The sequence below is a fragment of the Pelodiscus sinensis genome, chromosome 21 (genome assembly GCF_049634645.1).
Source record: "Pelodiscus sinensis isolate JC-2024 chromosome 21, ASM4963464v1, whole genome shotgun sequence".
Classification (NCBI taxonomy): Eukaryota; Metazoa; Chordata; order Testudines; family Trionychidae; genus Pelodiscus; species Pelodiscus sinensis.
The window spans coordinates 15,164,879-15,181,091 of NC_134731.1; the positions used below are offsets into that span (position 1 = coordinate 15,164,879).

Genomic DNA, 16,213 nt, shown 5'->3' on the forward strand with positions numbered 1-16,213 from the left:
GCAGGTGTATTTCAAAGATTACACTTCCAGGTCTCACTAATGCTGCAACACTCAGTTATGCTGCCATTTGCCTGCTTCTGTATTCATCAGACACAAGATCAATTCTTTCCTTCCTAGGAATACAGTAACATGCAGAAGCTGATACGTATTCCATAACTTCTTGAGTTCTTAGTCATATTTAATCTCTGGGAGATCCTGAGGGCTACTTCTGGAGACATTTTTGGGAGTTTGAGTAAAACATACACCATCCTCAAGAAGAGAGGCAAATGGAGTTGGCCAACTGTTGCAACAAGTTATGATCTCATTAAACTAAAGAGAATTTTTCCTATTGCTTTGTAATAGTTAATTCTGTAGCTGCATTAGGATTCCCCAGCACAAATAGGCAGAACATAACCTCCAGCTTTGTTTCTCAAAGTATTCAAAAAGCCTCTTTATAAAATTAGCAAAGTCCAGGCTACTGAAAATGACCGGCACACCCTATCATAACATTAACCCACAATTAGTGGCAGACATGTGGACCCACCCAGTTCTAAACTCAGACATATAATGCAACAAATTACTTCTATTCAGTTTCTTTTCCTCATTTTATTAAAATCTTCACTCTAGACAGCTTTAACTCAAAGTGGTGCTGTTCTTCCAGTGTTCTAGCAGTGGTCTGTTCACTATATTGTTCTCCAGAGCTCAACGAGAAAGCATGCTCTAACAAAGATAGCACTAGTGTTGGAAAACTCATAGAAAAGACCTTCTCTAGTCAGGTTGCCAAAGCAATTGCTTTATTTTTAAAAGTGTTTTGGGGGAAGTAGAATTACCCCTAGATCTAGAAACTGGCTTCTGCTACTAATCATCTTCACTCTAAAGGTATAGAAAAATAAAGAATACAGCCGAGGGGGAAGATTAGACCTTAATGCTTTGCATTTTGGCTCTTGTAGGAGACTCCAAGTGACTCATCAATGCCACACTCATTTTACACAATTTAACTGAAGAGGCACTGACTCAGTGGGAAAACTGACTGGACTCCTGCTTTTGTCTCCACTCCTACTGTTACTGACTTCTATTACCATCATGCCTTGGTCTCACAGACTAGGACCCTATGTTAGCTGCTATATAACAAGCTATACATTGGTAAACTGCTGCCTTTTATATCCAAAATTAAGGTGCTGTCTGACAGTTGAATCAAATCACATAGAGATCTTGTTGACAAAAAAATCTGTGCTGGTGCATATACTGGTATAATAATGCTAGAAATTTTCTCTGGATAAGCAAGCCCTAAGTCACAGCAAATATCATATGGCACTGAGTTGAATGTACCTTCCCTTCTGTCTGGTGCCTAGTGCTGAAACAAGCTTTTCTTAGCACCAGAACAGGTTGCTATGGCCTTGTAAGACCTTTGGAATGCCCCAGTGATAATATGGGTATCTTCACAGAAGGCAAACTTGACCTAAATGGGATAAACAGCAACTAGCCATATTTAAAGCATTATGTAAGGATCTTAATTTTTGTTTCCAGGGCTCATGAGTTTTCCTCATTGCCTGCTTCCTCAGCATTCTTTGGTGAGGTATAAAGCAGGTGTCACCTTTCCAGATGATCTTCTCATATCCAAAAGAAAAGGGAGACACATCTATTTCAGCACAGGTAGAGCCTGCACTTAGTTTTTTCCTATGACTTAGCTTCTAGTTTGAGTATCTTCAGTGTGAGAGACATACGGTCACAATTACCTGATAGCTATTTTGATGTTTAGGCTGAAGAGGTGATCATTAGTTAACGTGCAGTTGAGTCCTTAAAAACAAGAACCCCCGCTCCCCCCCAAAAAAATTGGTACACATCAGCTGTTCAGCTTATCCTGAGGCTTCAGAACAGCTCATTTTTATGTTTTGCATTGAGAAATTAGTGATTAAAATACAAAGCCATGAATGTTTGTTTTATTATTTTAGATATTGGCATAGAGAGTACACTTAAGTTTGTAGATGATACAAAGCTGGGAGGGGTTGCAACTGCCTTGGAGGATAGGGTCATAATTCAAAATGATCTGGACAAACTGGAGAAATGGTCTGAGGTAAATAGGATGAAGTTTAAGAAGGGCAAATGCAAAGTACTATATTTAGGAAGGAACAGTTTCACATGTACAGAATGGGAAGCGACTTGTCTAGGAAGGAGTACTGCAGAAAGGTATTTAGGGGTCATAGTGGACCACAAGCTAAATATGAGTCAAAAGTGTGATGCTGTTGGGGGGGGAAAAAAAGCAAACATGATTCTGGGATGCATTCTTCCACTCTACTCTGTGCTGATTAGGCTTCAAATGGAGTATTGTGTCCAGTTATGGGCGCCACATTTCAAGAAAGATATAGAGAAATTGGAGATGGTCCAGAGAAGAGCAACAAGAATGATAAAAGGTCTAGAGAATATGATCTATGAAGGAAGACTGAAATAATTGGGCTTGTTTAATTTGGAAAGGTAAAGATTGAGAGGGGGACATGATAGTGATTTTCAGGTATTTAAAAGGGTGTCTCAAGGTGGAGGGAGAAAAATTGTTCTTCCTGGCCTCTGAGGATAGGACAAGAAGCTATGGGCTTAAACTGCAGCAAGGGAGGTTTAGGTTGGACATTAGGTAAAACTTCCTGTCAGGGTGGTGAAACACTGGACTAAGTTGCCTAGGGGGGTTGTGGATCTCCATCTCTGGAGATATTGAAGAGCAGGTTTGATAGAAATCTGTCGGAGATGATCTAGATGGTACTTGGTCCTGCCATGAGGGCAGGAGACTAGACTCAATGATCTCTCAGGCTGTGTCTACACTGGTGCGATCTTGCGCCAAAGTTTCCGCTCTTGCACAAAAACTTGCTGCCTGTCTACACTGGCCACGTGTTCTTGCACAAGTAAACTGACGTTCTACTGTATGAAATCAGGGCTTCTTGTGCAAGAACTATGATGCTCCTGCTTAGGAATAAGCCCTTTTGCGCAACTGTTCTTGCGCAAGAGGCCAGTGTAGATAGGCAACATGAATTTCTTGTGCAAGAAAGCCCTATGGTTAAAATGGCCACCAGAGCTTTCTTGTGCAAGAGGACGTCTACACTGGCATGGATGCTCATGTGCAAGAGCACATCTCTTGTGCAAAAGCACATGCCAGTGTAGACCCTCTCTTCTGGAAGAGTTTTTGCACAAGAACTCTTCCGCAAAAGAAGCTGCTGGTGTAGACGTAGCCTCAAGGTTCTAGTGTTCTATGATTTTCTGAATTTAAGCAGTTTGTTCATTTCTTGAGTTCTGTGGCAGAGGGTAATTACCCAGCTAACTTTATGTAGAAAGCTGTTCAGGAGTTCCATAGTGTGTCACATTTAAGTTAATAATACTTAGCTCTGATGTTTTGTATCAGATCTCAGGGCTTCAATCTTTATTTTTAAAATGTATTCAGGGCCCATAGTTACTCTTCTCTTGTTTAGCAATCCCCAACGGATACACGTGACAGCTGCTGTTCCTACTTTGTTCCATATTTGGTGATGAGCTGGAAGGGAGAGTGAACTTAACCCTGATAAACTTGCAGCCAAGCCATGTGGGTGAGGCATAGTAATTACCCATGTGGGTCATAGCTGTAGTAGAGAAAGCTGTAGTAGCTGTGGGTTATAGATTCCTCAGAAGGGAAGGAGGCTTAAATGGGCCTGATTTTGATGTCACTTAAAAAGATAGCTTGAATGCCCAGGTAACTATTCCTGTTTGTATTATGGTAGCACCTAGGGTCTTCAGTCACAGACCAACACCTCATTGTGCTAGATGCTACACAAACACTGAACATATGGCACGTCTACACTGTTGCCAGATTGACAGGCAGTAATTGATCTAATGGAGGTTGATTAGACCGTTGATTGACGGTTGGGTGCTCTCCTGTCAACTCTGCCTGCACTTCTGGTTCTGGTGCAGTACTGGAGTTGATAGGAGAGCATCAGCTGTCTACTTACAGCAGTGACCGTGATAAATAGATCTAGATATGTCTACTTCAGGTATGTTGTTCAGCTAGCTGAGGTTGTGTAAATTAGATTGACAGCTCATAGGAGTATAGACCAGGTCTAACTGATGGGCCCTGTCCCTAAAGAACTTAGTCTATATCTAACTACAATTACCTCTTCTAGGGGTCTAGTTGTATCAATGCCTAATCCTTAGGCCTGTTTTCCAGAGATCAGCTCCAGGTGTATATTAACTCCATCACCCTCTGAGATCAGCCAGCACTTTCTATTGTTTGTGTTTATATTGTACATAATTTCTCTTGCTAGGCTCCACTCATCATTGTATGTGGCTCAGGCTTTTGTTTTAGTGACTATCTACCATATTAGCCTTTTCTGCTCAGCAGGGAGTGGGAGAGAGGAGAAAAGTGACTATTTTGCAGTTTCTCTCATTCAGCTGTTGGGGAAGCTGCAGTCCTATTTATTGGCCATGATGCAGTGTTAAATGGAGTTACAATTTAGTAACAGTGCCAGGTCTGCTCTCATGATTCTAAGATGGCATCAGCTGGTGCCTGTTGCTTTTACTACAGGTTCTTGTATAGTGGCTATCTGGCAGCTGGGCACTGAGCTTGTCCTGAGATCTTGTCTCCACAGGAACCCCAGAATGGTAATGGTAAGAATGCATGGCTCTCTCTTTCAGCAGTAGAGGCAGGTACAAGGTGAAAACATGCTTTGCAATTGGTTTCTCTAGATTCTTCTTCGAGCAGTGTCCCATGGGTGCTCCACTGTAGGTGTCGGGCTTGTCCCGGCGCCACAGATCGGAGATCTTTTCGAGCCGTAGTCTGCCGGACCGCGCATGCGCGAAGTACGGCTCGTGGCTTTTCGTGCCGTTTGAGCGTTGGTGGTCCGGCTCCCGCCAGTTCCTCCTGACCGTTCTCGGCTGCAGACGGATCAACGTCTCTCTCGTGAACCCTGTTCACAAAGACAGAGAGAGATTACCAATAGTTGTTATATACATAGTTTTAAAAAGTTAAAGTTATGGTTATAGTTCTTTCTATAGTTAATAGTTCTAGTCGTTTAAAAAAAAATTTTTTTTTTCTTTAGTAGTTAGTTTATTGTTCTTAATGCCGGGGTTCAAGAAGTGCGGCGAATGCCGCGAGGCAATGCCTGCCTCTGATGGCCATTCCCTGTGCATCAGGTGCCTCGGGGAAGGCCACATACCCAAAAATGTCCCCATTGCTCCAAGCTGACGGCCAGAGCAAGGCGGGACAGGGACATGCTCCTAAAGATCCTCTTATTCGACAAAGCTCTGAAACCCCAAACCCAACAATCTAAGGGGCACGCAGAGCAAACAAAAAAAACGAAGAGGAAACCATCTCCAGCGCGATCCCTTCCACCCTCACGATCGGGTGCTGGTGACAAACCAGGGACATCAACGGCACCGCCCGCATGCGTTGCGGTGGTGCCTAAAGACAGCCGGAGTATGTCGGCTCCGAGCCCTTCTATATCGGGCTCCGCGGTCTCAGCCGTTCCCTCGGTTTCCAAACCGCTTCCAGGGACCTCCACGGCTTCGAGAACCTCTGCCGGTGCGGAATGCTCCCCGGCACGCAGCCGCTCCCCAGCACCGAGATGCACATCCAAGCTGCCTGCGGAGCCGAGCCATTCCTCAGTGCAGGAGCGTTCTTCGGCACCGGCTCATTCTAGAGCACGATCACCAGCATTGAGTCGCTCCTCGTCCCGGGCGCATGCGGCACGGCCAAAACAAACGGCGCCAAAACCCTCGACACGGGGACCCTCGGTAACTCCTGGGCACCCTTCTTCTCCTACACGGTCGGCACCGAATCGATCATCACCACCCAGGAAGCAACAAAAAGAAGTTACACATTCACCGGCACCGGAGCGTTCCTCGTCATTGACGCGCTTACCGGCACCGAGCCATCCTTCGGCACCGGAAGGATCGTCACATCACAGGTTTCCCTTAGAAGGATGTCCACCGGCACTGAGGCAGCCTTCCCCTTTGAGACAGTCCCCGGAACCGAGACAATCGTTGGTGCCGACACAATCGACTGCGACGACGCGGATCACCTCGTCACGGACTCCTTCAATACCAGTGGAGATAATCCCTCACTCTGTGCTCTCCACTCCAACTTCCTCTCCATCGGAACAGTTGCTGGCACCACCTGCCCATAGATCTAGGAGATTATCTTCTCTCTCACCAAGTCCTGAGTTCTCTCCTGAAATACATTCACCATCCCCGGCGTACTCTGAGTACTCTCGTACTGGTCAATTCTCCCCACAATCCGGTCATTTCTACCACCATGATCGTTGTTCACCCAGTCACAGCACCTATTACAGAGAAAGGTCACGATCACCAAGATCGCCCGCGTTTTCAACCCATTCGGAATATTCCAGGAGGTCCCGTCGTTCCATGTCACCCTACTATCACCAAAGGTCATCGTCTCATCATCACGGGTCCCCTCAAGCCTCTCTCGTCCAAAAGCACTCTGCTCCCTCTGCTCCTTCAAGGCCACCAACTCCCTCCGGGTCTCCTTCTCGCACCGGACAACCTCGATCAGGTTCGGGATCCCGAACAGGAAGATCACCCATGGATCAATCTTCATCGTCACCAGACGATGCAGTTTTTCAGGGAGACACCTCACCATCGGACGACCTACGCCAGTTTCAGGAGCTGTTTAAGAGAGTGGCAGAGAGTCAAAACGTGCAGCTGGGGGAGGTGCAACAAAAACAACACCACCTCCTCCGTAACATCAAACAATCTCACCAGCCCAAGATCTCGTTGCCACTGGACGTGGCCATTCTTGAAATTGCAGACGATATTTGGCAGCTGCCGGCATCCGCCCCGCCTACGAATAAGAAGGCGGATAAAAAGTATTTCGTCCCCGCTAAGGGGATGGAATTCCTCTTTACCCATCCACAGCCTAATTCCTTGGTTGTGGATGCAGTACAACAAAAGGCAAAGATGCTGCAACACAAACCTACTGCCGCAGACAGAGACAGTAAGTGTCTTGATTTATTCGGACGTAAAGTTTACTCCTCGGCAACACTCACTCTGCGAATGGCCAATTATTCCGCACTGTTGGCGAATCACAACTTCGACAACTATGCCAAGCTTGTGCCACTGCTTCAACATCTTCCAGAGGCAAAACGGGACATTTTAAAGGCTGTAATACAAGAGGGCTACGCAGCCTCTGAAATGGCCTTACATATTGCCCTGGATACAGCTGATGCTGCAGCGCGCATGACTGCTACATCGGTCGTTATGCACAGAGCATCCTGGCTGCAGCAGTCCTCTGCTCCCAAAGACCTCTTCTCGAAGGTCGAGGACCTACCCTTTGACAGGCAGAATCTCTTTTCTGATAAGACTGACCAACTTCTGCACTCGGGGAAGGACTCCAGAACCACTTTAAAAATGTTGGGCATGTACACTCCTCCCTACCGTAGAAAACGATATACCCCCTACCAAAGGCAGAGGCCCCTCCTACGACAACCTCCTCAGTATAGGCCTCAAGACCAACAAAGAGGTAGACAGCATCAACAGCGGAGACATCCGCCGCCCAAAACGACTTCCCAACAGGGTACCAGACAGCAAGTTTGACGCGTCACTCGAGGGGTTAAGAACCATTCCTACCATCACCATTCTGAGTGCTACAAAGGCGATTTTTCACCACCGTCTGAGGCCGTACCTCCATCGATGGGCTTACATCACCACCGACAAATGGGTCCTTCAGACAATTTGCCTCGGTTACACCATCCCATTCACGTCACTACCTCCCTTTTTCCCCCCCTGTCCTGTCCCTTTTCAGGGACCCATCTCACGAGCCCTTGCTCAGGCAAGAAGTTACCCGTCTACTCGCTGTCGGAGCAATAGAGCCTGTTCCGGACGAGTTCAAGGGCAGAGGTTTTTATTCCCGGTACTTTATAACGGAAAAGAAATCAGGGGGATGGAGACCGATACTAGATCTTCGCGACCTCAACTGTTTCTTACGAAAACAACGGTTTTGAATGGTTACCTTAGCTACAATCATCCCAGCACTTCAGAACGGGGATTGGTTCACATCCCTCGATCTTCAGGATGCATACTTTCACATTGCGATTCATCCGGCACACAGACGATTCCTACGCTTCCAAATCGGTACAGACCATTTCCAATACAAGGTCCTGCCATTCGGTCTCTCGTCGGCTCCACGGGTTTTCTCCAAGACCCTGGCTGTGGTGACCGCATATCTTCGTCGGCTACACATAATGATCTTTCCATACCTCAACAATTGCTTAATCAGAGCCCAATCATTGCAGGAAGCACGCGATGCTACAGAAACAACACGCACGGTCTTCCAGGAGCTGGGTCTCATTCTCAATGTCCCGAAGTCATCATTGGAACCGCACCAATCAATACAGTTCATAGGCGCTTGTCTAGACTCTAGGCGCGAGCGTGCGTCATTACCGCATTACCGATGGAAAGGTTCCAGACAATGCAGGATTTGATCCAGATCTTGCTCATCAGCCCAACGGTTCCCATACTACGGTGCCTACAGCTTATGGGGCACGTGGCCTCCACAACATATGTGGTCCAATACGCAAGGTTACGTTTTCAGTGCCTTCAACATTGGATGGCACAGATCTGTCCCCCCAATGTACGCGACGTCCACATGACAATAACAGTTCCCACCCATGTCAAGAAGTCACTAGCTTGGTGGACAGGTCCAGACAATCTATTGTCGGGCGTACCCTTTCATCGCCCTCAGCCGTCGGCGCAGTTGACAACAGATGTGTCAGTCATCGGATGGGGCGCACACCTTGGCCCCGAACAAGTACAAGGCCTATGGTCGCCAGACGAATCGTTGATGCACATCAACTTCCTGGAGCTCGGCAGTGTACAAAGCATGTCAACACTTCCTTCCCATCATTCGGGGACATGTCATACGAGTCCTTACAGACAATATGACAACCGTTTATTATGTAAACAAGCAGGGTGGGGCCAGATCCCACTCCTTGTGCGCAGAAGCGGTATGTCTATGGAACATGTGCAATCGCCACAACGTCTTCTTAATCGCAGAGTATCTCCCGGGCCACCACAATGTAACGGCCGATGCCCTCAGCAGGCATTTTTCTCTCAACCACGAGTGGGAGTTACATCCCACAGTGCTCTCTGCGATATTTCAACGATGGGGATTTCCGCTAGTAGATCTCTTTGCCACTTGTCACAATGCGAAATGTCCTCAGTATTGCTCGAGAGCGGGAATTGGGCGAAATTCAAAAGGTGACGCTTTCCTATACAACTGGGGATGTCACCTACTTTATGCATTTCCACCCACACCCTTGATTCCCAGGGTAGTGGAGAAAATTATTCGGGAGAGGGCCACAGTAATCCTAATAGCCCCCTCCTGGCCCAGGCAAACGTGGTATCCATACCTCCATCGCATGTCGATACATCCTCCGTGTCCTCTACCAATTCAACACGATCTGCTCTCGCAAAATCATCGCTCCCTGCTCCATCCGCAGGTGGACTATCTCGCACTCACGGCGTGGTACCTAGTTGGTTCCAACAATCAGAAGCATTATGCTCACAATCTGTCAAGCACATTTTACTAAACAGTAGAAAATTATCTACGCGAACTACTTACTTCTCAAACTGGTCACACTTCTCATCATGGTGTTTCCAAAAGGATCTGAATCCAGTCTCTACACCTCTGCAGTGTATCCTGGACTACCTTGTACACCTCAAAAATTCGGGCCTTACCTGTGCTTCCATTAGAGTTCATGTCGCTGCAATAGCAGCCTTTCATCAGCCTGTCGACGGATGTTCCGTATTTTCCCATCCGACAATGAAAAGGTTCTTGAAGGGAATGTCCAACTTGTATCCACATTATACTCAACCGGCGGATCCTTGGGACCTTGAAATGGTCCTGAATACTCTGACGGGCAAACCCTTCGAACCGCTAGCAACATGCAGTCTACATGACCTGTCCATGAAGGTCATTTTCTTGTTGGCAATTACTTCCGCGAGGAGAGTGAGTGAGCTAGCTGCACTATCAGTCTCTCCTCCCTATACGGTTTTTACACACCAAGCGGTGATATTGCGAACGCAACCACGTTTTCGTCCCAAAGTGATCTCTCGTTTTCACATCAACAAACCTATAATTCTTCCTAAATTCCATCCCAAACCACACGCTTCACCAGAACATGCGCGCCTGCACACTTTGGACGTCAGACGTGCTCTCGCCTTCTATATTGAGAGAACCAGACCTTTTCGAGTGGCAGACTCGCTACTAATATCAATGGCGGACCGTACTAAAGGTTGCTCATTGTCCGCTCAATGCATCTCCTCCGCTATTGTGCAGTGCATAAGGGCTTGTTATAATCTGCGAAAGAAACCACTGCCTTCGACTTTGAGAGCCCATTCGACTCGGGCTGTCGCAACGTCCACTGCATTCCTCAAGGGAGTTCCCTTGATAGATATCTGTAGAGCTGCTACGTGGTCTTCCAACCTAACCTTCGCTACACATTATGCCATCCCCAATCTCTTAATACCTGATTCGGCGGTGGCGACAGCAGTGTTATCCTCAGCTATGGCATGCTAGCTCCGAACCCACCTCCATTCACGAGCTACTGCTGTACATTCACCTACAGTGGAGCAACCATGGGACACTGCTCGAAGAAGAAAAAGAAGTTACTCACCTTGTGCAGTAATGATTGTTCTTCGAGATGCATGTCCCGTGGGTGCTCCACGACCCGCCCTCCTCCCCTCTTCAGAGTTTTCTCTACTTTGTGTCTTTCAGAACAAGAGGCAGGAGGAACTGGTGGGAGCCGGACCACCAACGCTCAAACGGCGCGAAAAGCCACGAGCCGTACTTCGCGCATGCGCGGTCCGGCAGACTACGGCTAGAAAAGATCTCCGATCTGCGGCGCCGGGACAAGCCCGACACCTACAGTGGAGCACCCACGGGACACGCATCTCGAAGAACAATCGTTACTGCACAAGGTGAGTAACTTCTTTTTTCCCTTGGGGGAAGTTTTAATATCATGAGGAGATACTTCAGGGTTAATCCTTCAGTGAATCGTCCCTCATGGGCTGTCAGACTGGCTGGTGGATTGCTTCACCCTCTTAATACATAGAGTACATTCGTTAAGCGATCCCACAAGCTGAGCTGATGTTTAGTATAAAGTAATGCATAAGCTAACACATAGGCCTTAATAACAAACGGTGCCAATCTGAGAGAGGAGAAACAATTCCACAAAAGGGATTTATGGGTAATGGAATAAACACTGAAGAATGATAACACTTTAAAGACTAACAAGATGGTTTAATAGGTGATGAGCTTTCGTGGGCCAGACCCACTTCCTCAGATCAAATAGTGGAAGAAAATTGTCACAACCATATATACCAAAGGATACAATTAAAAAATGAACACGTGTTCATTTTTTAATTGTATCCTTTGATATATATGGTTGTGATGATTTTCTTCCACTATGATCTGAGGAAGTGGGTCTGGCCCACGAAAGCTCATCACCTATTAAACCATCTTGTTAGTCTTTAAAGTGCTACACAGTCCTGTTTTTTGTTTCAGCTGCACCAGACTAACACGGCTACATTTCTACTACTATTGAAGAGTGATACTGTTGCATAGAAAAATGAGTGCAGCCTTACGTTGTATTTGCTTCTACATCTTTTGCTAGGCAATGTTCCATGAAGGAATGCTGAACTGACCTAACGGCATTTCCAATCCCACTGCATTGATATGGCTGCACCTAGAGTGCAATGCTGGGTTCCCTTTAAAGGGGTACCAAGAGATCAGAGAATACCAACCAAGAATAAATGAATCAAAACCTTTCACCTGCAGAAATTGGCTTTGGGCAAAGTGCTGGCACTAATGAGTTGGAAGGTAAAAGAAGCAGGCATTGGGCACTATTAATAAATCAAGGGGGTGTATTAAAGCTTGAGAGTGATAAATTGAACTTGTATAGCAAGAAAAATGGCTTGACAAAAGGATAATTGGGGAGTGGAGTGGTTTGCTGAGTGCAATAATTACAGCTCAGACAAGCTGGTTAGAGAAATATATGGAAAACCTAGCGCCGAGTGGCTGAGGCAGGTGGCTGGACTTTCCCTGGGAGTTCCTGCTGTAATGAAGCTGGTAATATTGGGTTACTATTTGAATATGGATTTTGCTCCCTAACTTCAGGTGGAAACAGTTAACAAAGGTGGTTTGCTGAAAAGGAGGCTGCCTCTCAAACCTCCTCCTATCTGACCTGACAGCAATTGTGAGTGGAAATCCTCACAGATGCATAAGAACGGCTATACAGGGTCAGACCAACAGTCCATCCAGCCCAGTATCCTGTTTGCCGACAGTGGCCAATACCAGATGCCTCAGAGGGAAGGAACACAACAGGTAATCCTCATGTGACCCTCTCCTGTCACCCACCTCCAGAGAAACAGAGTCTAGGGACACCATTCCTACCCATCCTGGCTAATAGCCATTGATGGACCTAACCTCCATGAATCTATCTATCTAGCTCTTTTTTTAACCCTGTAAAGTCCAACCCTACACTGTGCAAGGAGTTCCACAGACTGATGAGCTTCTGTTTGTTTTAAACCTGCTGCCTATTAACTTCATTTGGTGATCCCTAGTTCTTATATTGTGGAAATAAGTAAATAACTTTTCCTTACTCCCTTCCAGTGGGCCTCTCTAGTGAAGGCTCTGCTGCTGCTTGGTTCTGGGGTGGCTACTGCTCTTCATTTCCAAGAGCAAAATCCTCTTCCTCAGTCCAGGTAAACTAGCTGTTGGCAGGGAAGAAATGGACTCTTCCCTCCACCCAGCACGTCATGGCTCTTGTACTTTGGGGGTGAGTGATGGATCCATATCCAGGCTTTCTCCCAGCCCTGCAAACCCTGCATGCTTGACCATAGGGAGCTTGCTCCTTACTCTGAACTGGCTTTACACATCCCACTGCTGGAGCCAGACCTTCCTTGGCCAGAGAGCTGTGATGGCAGGCAGGACTGGCCTCCTGGAACTGGGGTCAGAAAGGGGTGAGGACTGCAAGAGGAAGCTGTACGAAAGAGAAAACATCACAGACATAGAAATTGTCAGGCTGGATCAGCCCTAAGGGCCATTAGCCAAGTATCCTGTCTTTGGCCAGTACCAAAGAAAGGTGAAAAATCCTGCAATAGACAGACATGTGGCAGATATAATCTGCTTCCCACCCTTATTCCACTTGCAGCTGGACCCCTCCAAACCCCACCCATCCCTCACTTGCCTTGCTTGCTAACCTTTGGAGGTGCTTGGAAACTATTCCGTGTAGTCCATACCCACAGACAGCAAGCCAGTGCTATATCTCACACACCTTGTGGTTTGTACCCAATCTGCATTCCTGGGAAGCAGAGAGTCAGCAGACCCTGATTGTACAGGAAAGTAGTCAAAAGAAATAGAAAGTAGCTGGCAGTTTCCCTCATGGCTAAGCCAGCCCATTTGCCTTCAGTGCTCTGTCTTGTAAGAGTTACCTTCAGTGGCTTGCCCCTTGTGAGATCCATTCTGTCCTTGTGCTAGAGGCAGTCCTGTGTGTTACCCCCAGGATCATATCCTTCCAGGGAAGTTACAGCACAGCGTAGCATTTATAGTGATAAAAACGTCCTCTTTGGAGACAGCATTGAGCAAAACATGGAGAGTTTCTTCCAGTCACATGCTACTGAAGGATGTATCAGCAATAGCTCTTCCATACAGAATTATAGCAACCACTCTTCTCATGTCACAGGCCCTTCCACCAATGTGCAGAAAGAAGTCTGTTTGTTCCACCATGTTTCTCGGGGCTTGTGGTTAAGATAATGGACTGGACAGAGGCTAGGTTTAGTTTGGGGCTCTGTCCCAAACTTTCTGCACCTTTAAGTAAGTTGTGTTGTCAGCTGGGGTCTTCCCGATGAGTTCCTAACAGGTCTCTAGCTCCATGGATGATGATAACCAAACGCTGCTTGTGGGTGTGCTCAATGATGTATGCCATGTTGATTTATACATTCATTAACACAGAAGATTCCAAGAGAGCCCCCGAAGACCACAAATCAGATAAGGATTGAAGGTGCCTGGCCGGGTTTATTGTTAAGCTGAGTACAGTAGTATTAGTCAGACTCCACTGAACCACTATGTATATGTACCCCCATAACAATGGAATCACTCAATCTGTGGGTGGTTCCACTGCATCCTAGGTCATCCAAAGACTATTCCTCCCAAGATACCACTTTATATACAGGTACAAACAATTTACACATCACTTCTGACGTGTCAGGTTACTGCCCTCTGACACTAGTTAGATATCACCCTGAACTGTACTTAATGATCTGATTAGATAGCCTCCATCCATCATGCTGTGATTTTTAGACCTTTTCCTGAGCCTGGGTCGGTGTCTATGGAGAGTGTGTACCAAGGACTTTTTTAATAAGCTGGTGGTACCATGTGCTTTCAAGTTATGTCCAATACCAATTACTGTTCTACACCTGGGCCTATTACCAATTAGTGTTTTGCACTCTCAGCCCTGTTCGTGCCAAGTTCTGTGAGCAGGGGCCTGCTGCTGGCTCACAGCTTTGCTTTGCTTTGTTAGCCAGGTTTTGTCCATTGTTAGCTAGGCCTCAGGCCTCAAACCAGGCCTGTGCTACATGGGCTTATGTTTCAGTCCTTCATCTTGCTACAAGTTGGTTAGTAGAGCTGGTTGGATTTTCTTCCCCCCGCTCCCACTGAAAATGTTGAATTTTGCTGAAAAACTGGGAGGTCTGGGGGAGCTCACTGGTGGCACCCACGGTAGTGAGGATGGGACTTCAGCTGCTGTTTGTCCAGCTCCAGTTCGTGGAGGCTGAGCTGCTAACCCTGGTCACAGCTACTGGCTGAGCAGGCTGCTGGTCCATGTCTGTGGTGCCTGGCTCTGGTTGCTGGCTTTTCAGTGGGGGAGGGCTGTGTGACCCAATCATGGCTGCTGATGGGCTCCTCCGTGAAGGGTGGCTCTGGGACTGCACCCTGGCCACCAGCAGAGCTCCTCTGGGGTGGGGGCAGAGGGCGCTGGGGCTGCCCAGCCCTAGTCTCCAGTGGTGCTGCTCTGGAGTGGTGGGACTGCTGGCTGGTGCTCCTGCCCCCAATCTGTGCTGTGGCCAAGAACTGGGGGAAGGGGTTTCGGACAGGGGGGAGGGGTCACTTACCTGGGCTGGTGGCTGGCTACATGGAGAGCCCTGGCCCCAGCTGCTATTCTCTTCTTGTGCGGCTGCCTCCCTGTGGTCACTCTGCAGTATAATTGTCCCCTGTGCTCGCTGCCCTCATGGTCCCTCTGCAGTATAACTGTCCCTCTTATCGGCCATTCCCTTGCCCATATCCATTGTATCTAAATGTACACATTTACCTTTAGCAGAGAGGAAAGAAGGCCAGTATGGTGTACCAGTAAAAACTGGCTACTGGTACCAGCCCGTACATGGCCAATGTTAAAGTGCTGCCATGGCTACTTTATATAAGAACATAAGAGGGGCCATACTGGGTCAGATCAATGGTCCATCTAGCCCAGTGTCTTGTCTTCTATCAGTGCCCCAGAGGGAGTGAACAGTAATAATCATCAAGTGACCCACTCCTGTCATCTGTTTCCAGCCCCTAACAAACAATACGCCAGGGACACCATTCCTACCCATTCTGGCCAATAAGTATTGATGGACCTAACCTCCATGAATGTATTCAGTTCTTTTTTTGAACCCTGTTAAAGTCCTGGACTTCACAGCAAGCTCTGGCAAGGAGTTCAACAGGATGACTGTGCTCTGCACGAAGAAAAACTTCCTTTTGTTTGTTTCAAACCTGCTCCCTATTAATTTCATTTGGTGACCCCTAGTTCTTATATTGTGGTAATAAGTAAATAACATTTCCTTATTCACTTTTTCCACACCAGTCATGATTTTATAGACCTCTATCATATCCCCCCTTAGTCTTGTCTTTTCAGTCTTTTTAATCTCTCTTCATATGGGACTCGTTCTAAACCCCTCATCATTTTTATTGCCCTTTTCAGAACCTTTTCCAGTACTAAGGTGTCTTTTTTTCCCCCCCTTAAGATGAGGTGACCACATCTTTACTCAGTATTCAAGCTGTGGGCATACTATGGATTTATATAGAAGTAATAAGTTACTTTCCGTCTTATTCTCTATCCCATTTTAAATGTTTCCTAACATTCTGTTTCTTTGTTTGACTGCTGCTGCACATTGCATGAATGTTTTCAGAGAACTACCCATAATGACTCTTAAGATCTCTCAGGTGGTTATA

At 46.9% G+C, this 16,213-nt stretch overlaps 1 protein-coding gene across 4 annotated transcripts in view; it reads left to right on the forward strand.

The window, feature by feature from the left end:
* The first annotated feature begins 85 nt into the window (after positions 1–85).
* LOC112544163 (uncharacterized) overlaps positions 86–16,213 on the forward strand; it is a 45,028-nt gene continuing 28,900 nt past the window's right edge. For 3 of the 4 annotated variants that reach the window (XM_075904935.1, XM_075904934.1, XM_075904933.1), the window contains exons 1-2: positions 86–10,926; positions 12,125–12,331. In XM_075904935.1, the coding sequence (XP_075761050.1) occupies positions 5,203–7,542 (2,340 nt within the window). In that variant the 5' untranslated portion in view covers positions 86–5,202 and the 3' untranslated portion in view covers positions 7,543–10,926; positions 12,125–12,331. The remainder of the gene's footprint in view (positions 10,927–12,124; positions 12,332–16,213) is intronic. The other variant, XM_075904936.1, reaches the window with a different exon arrangement.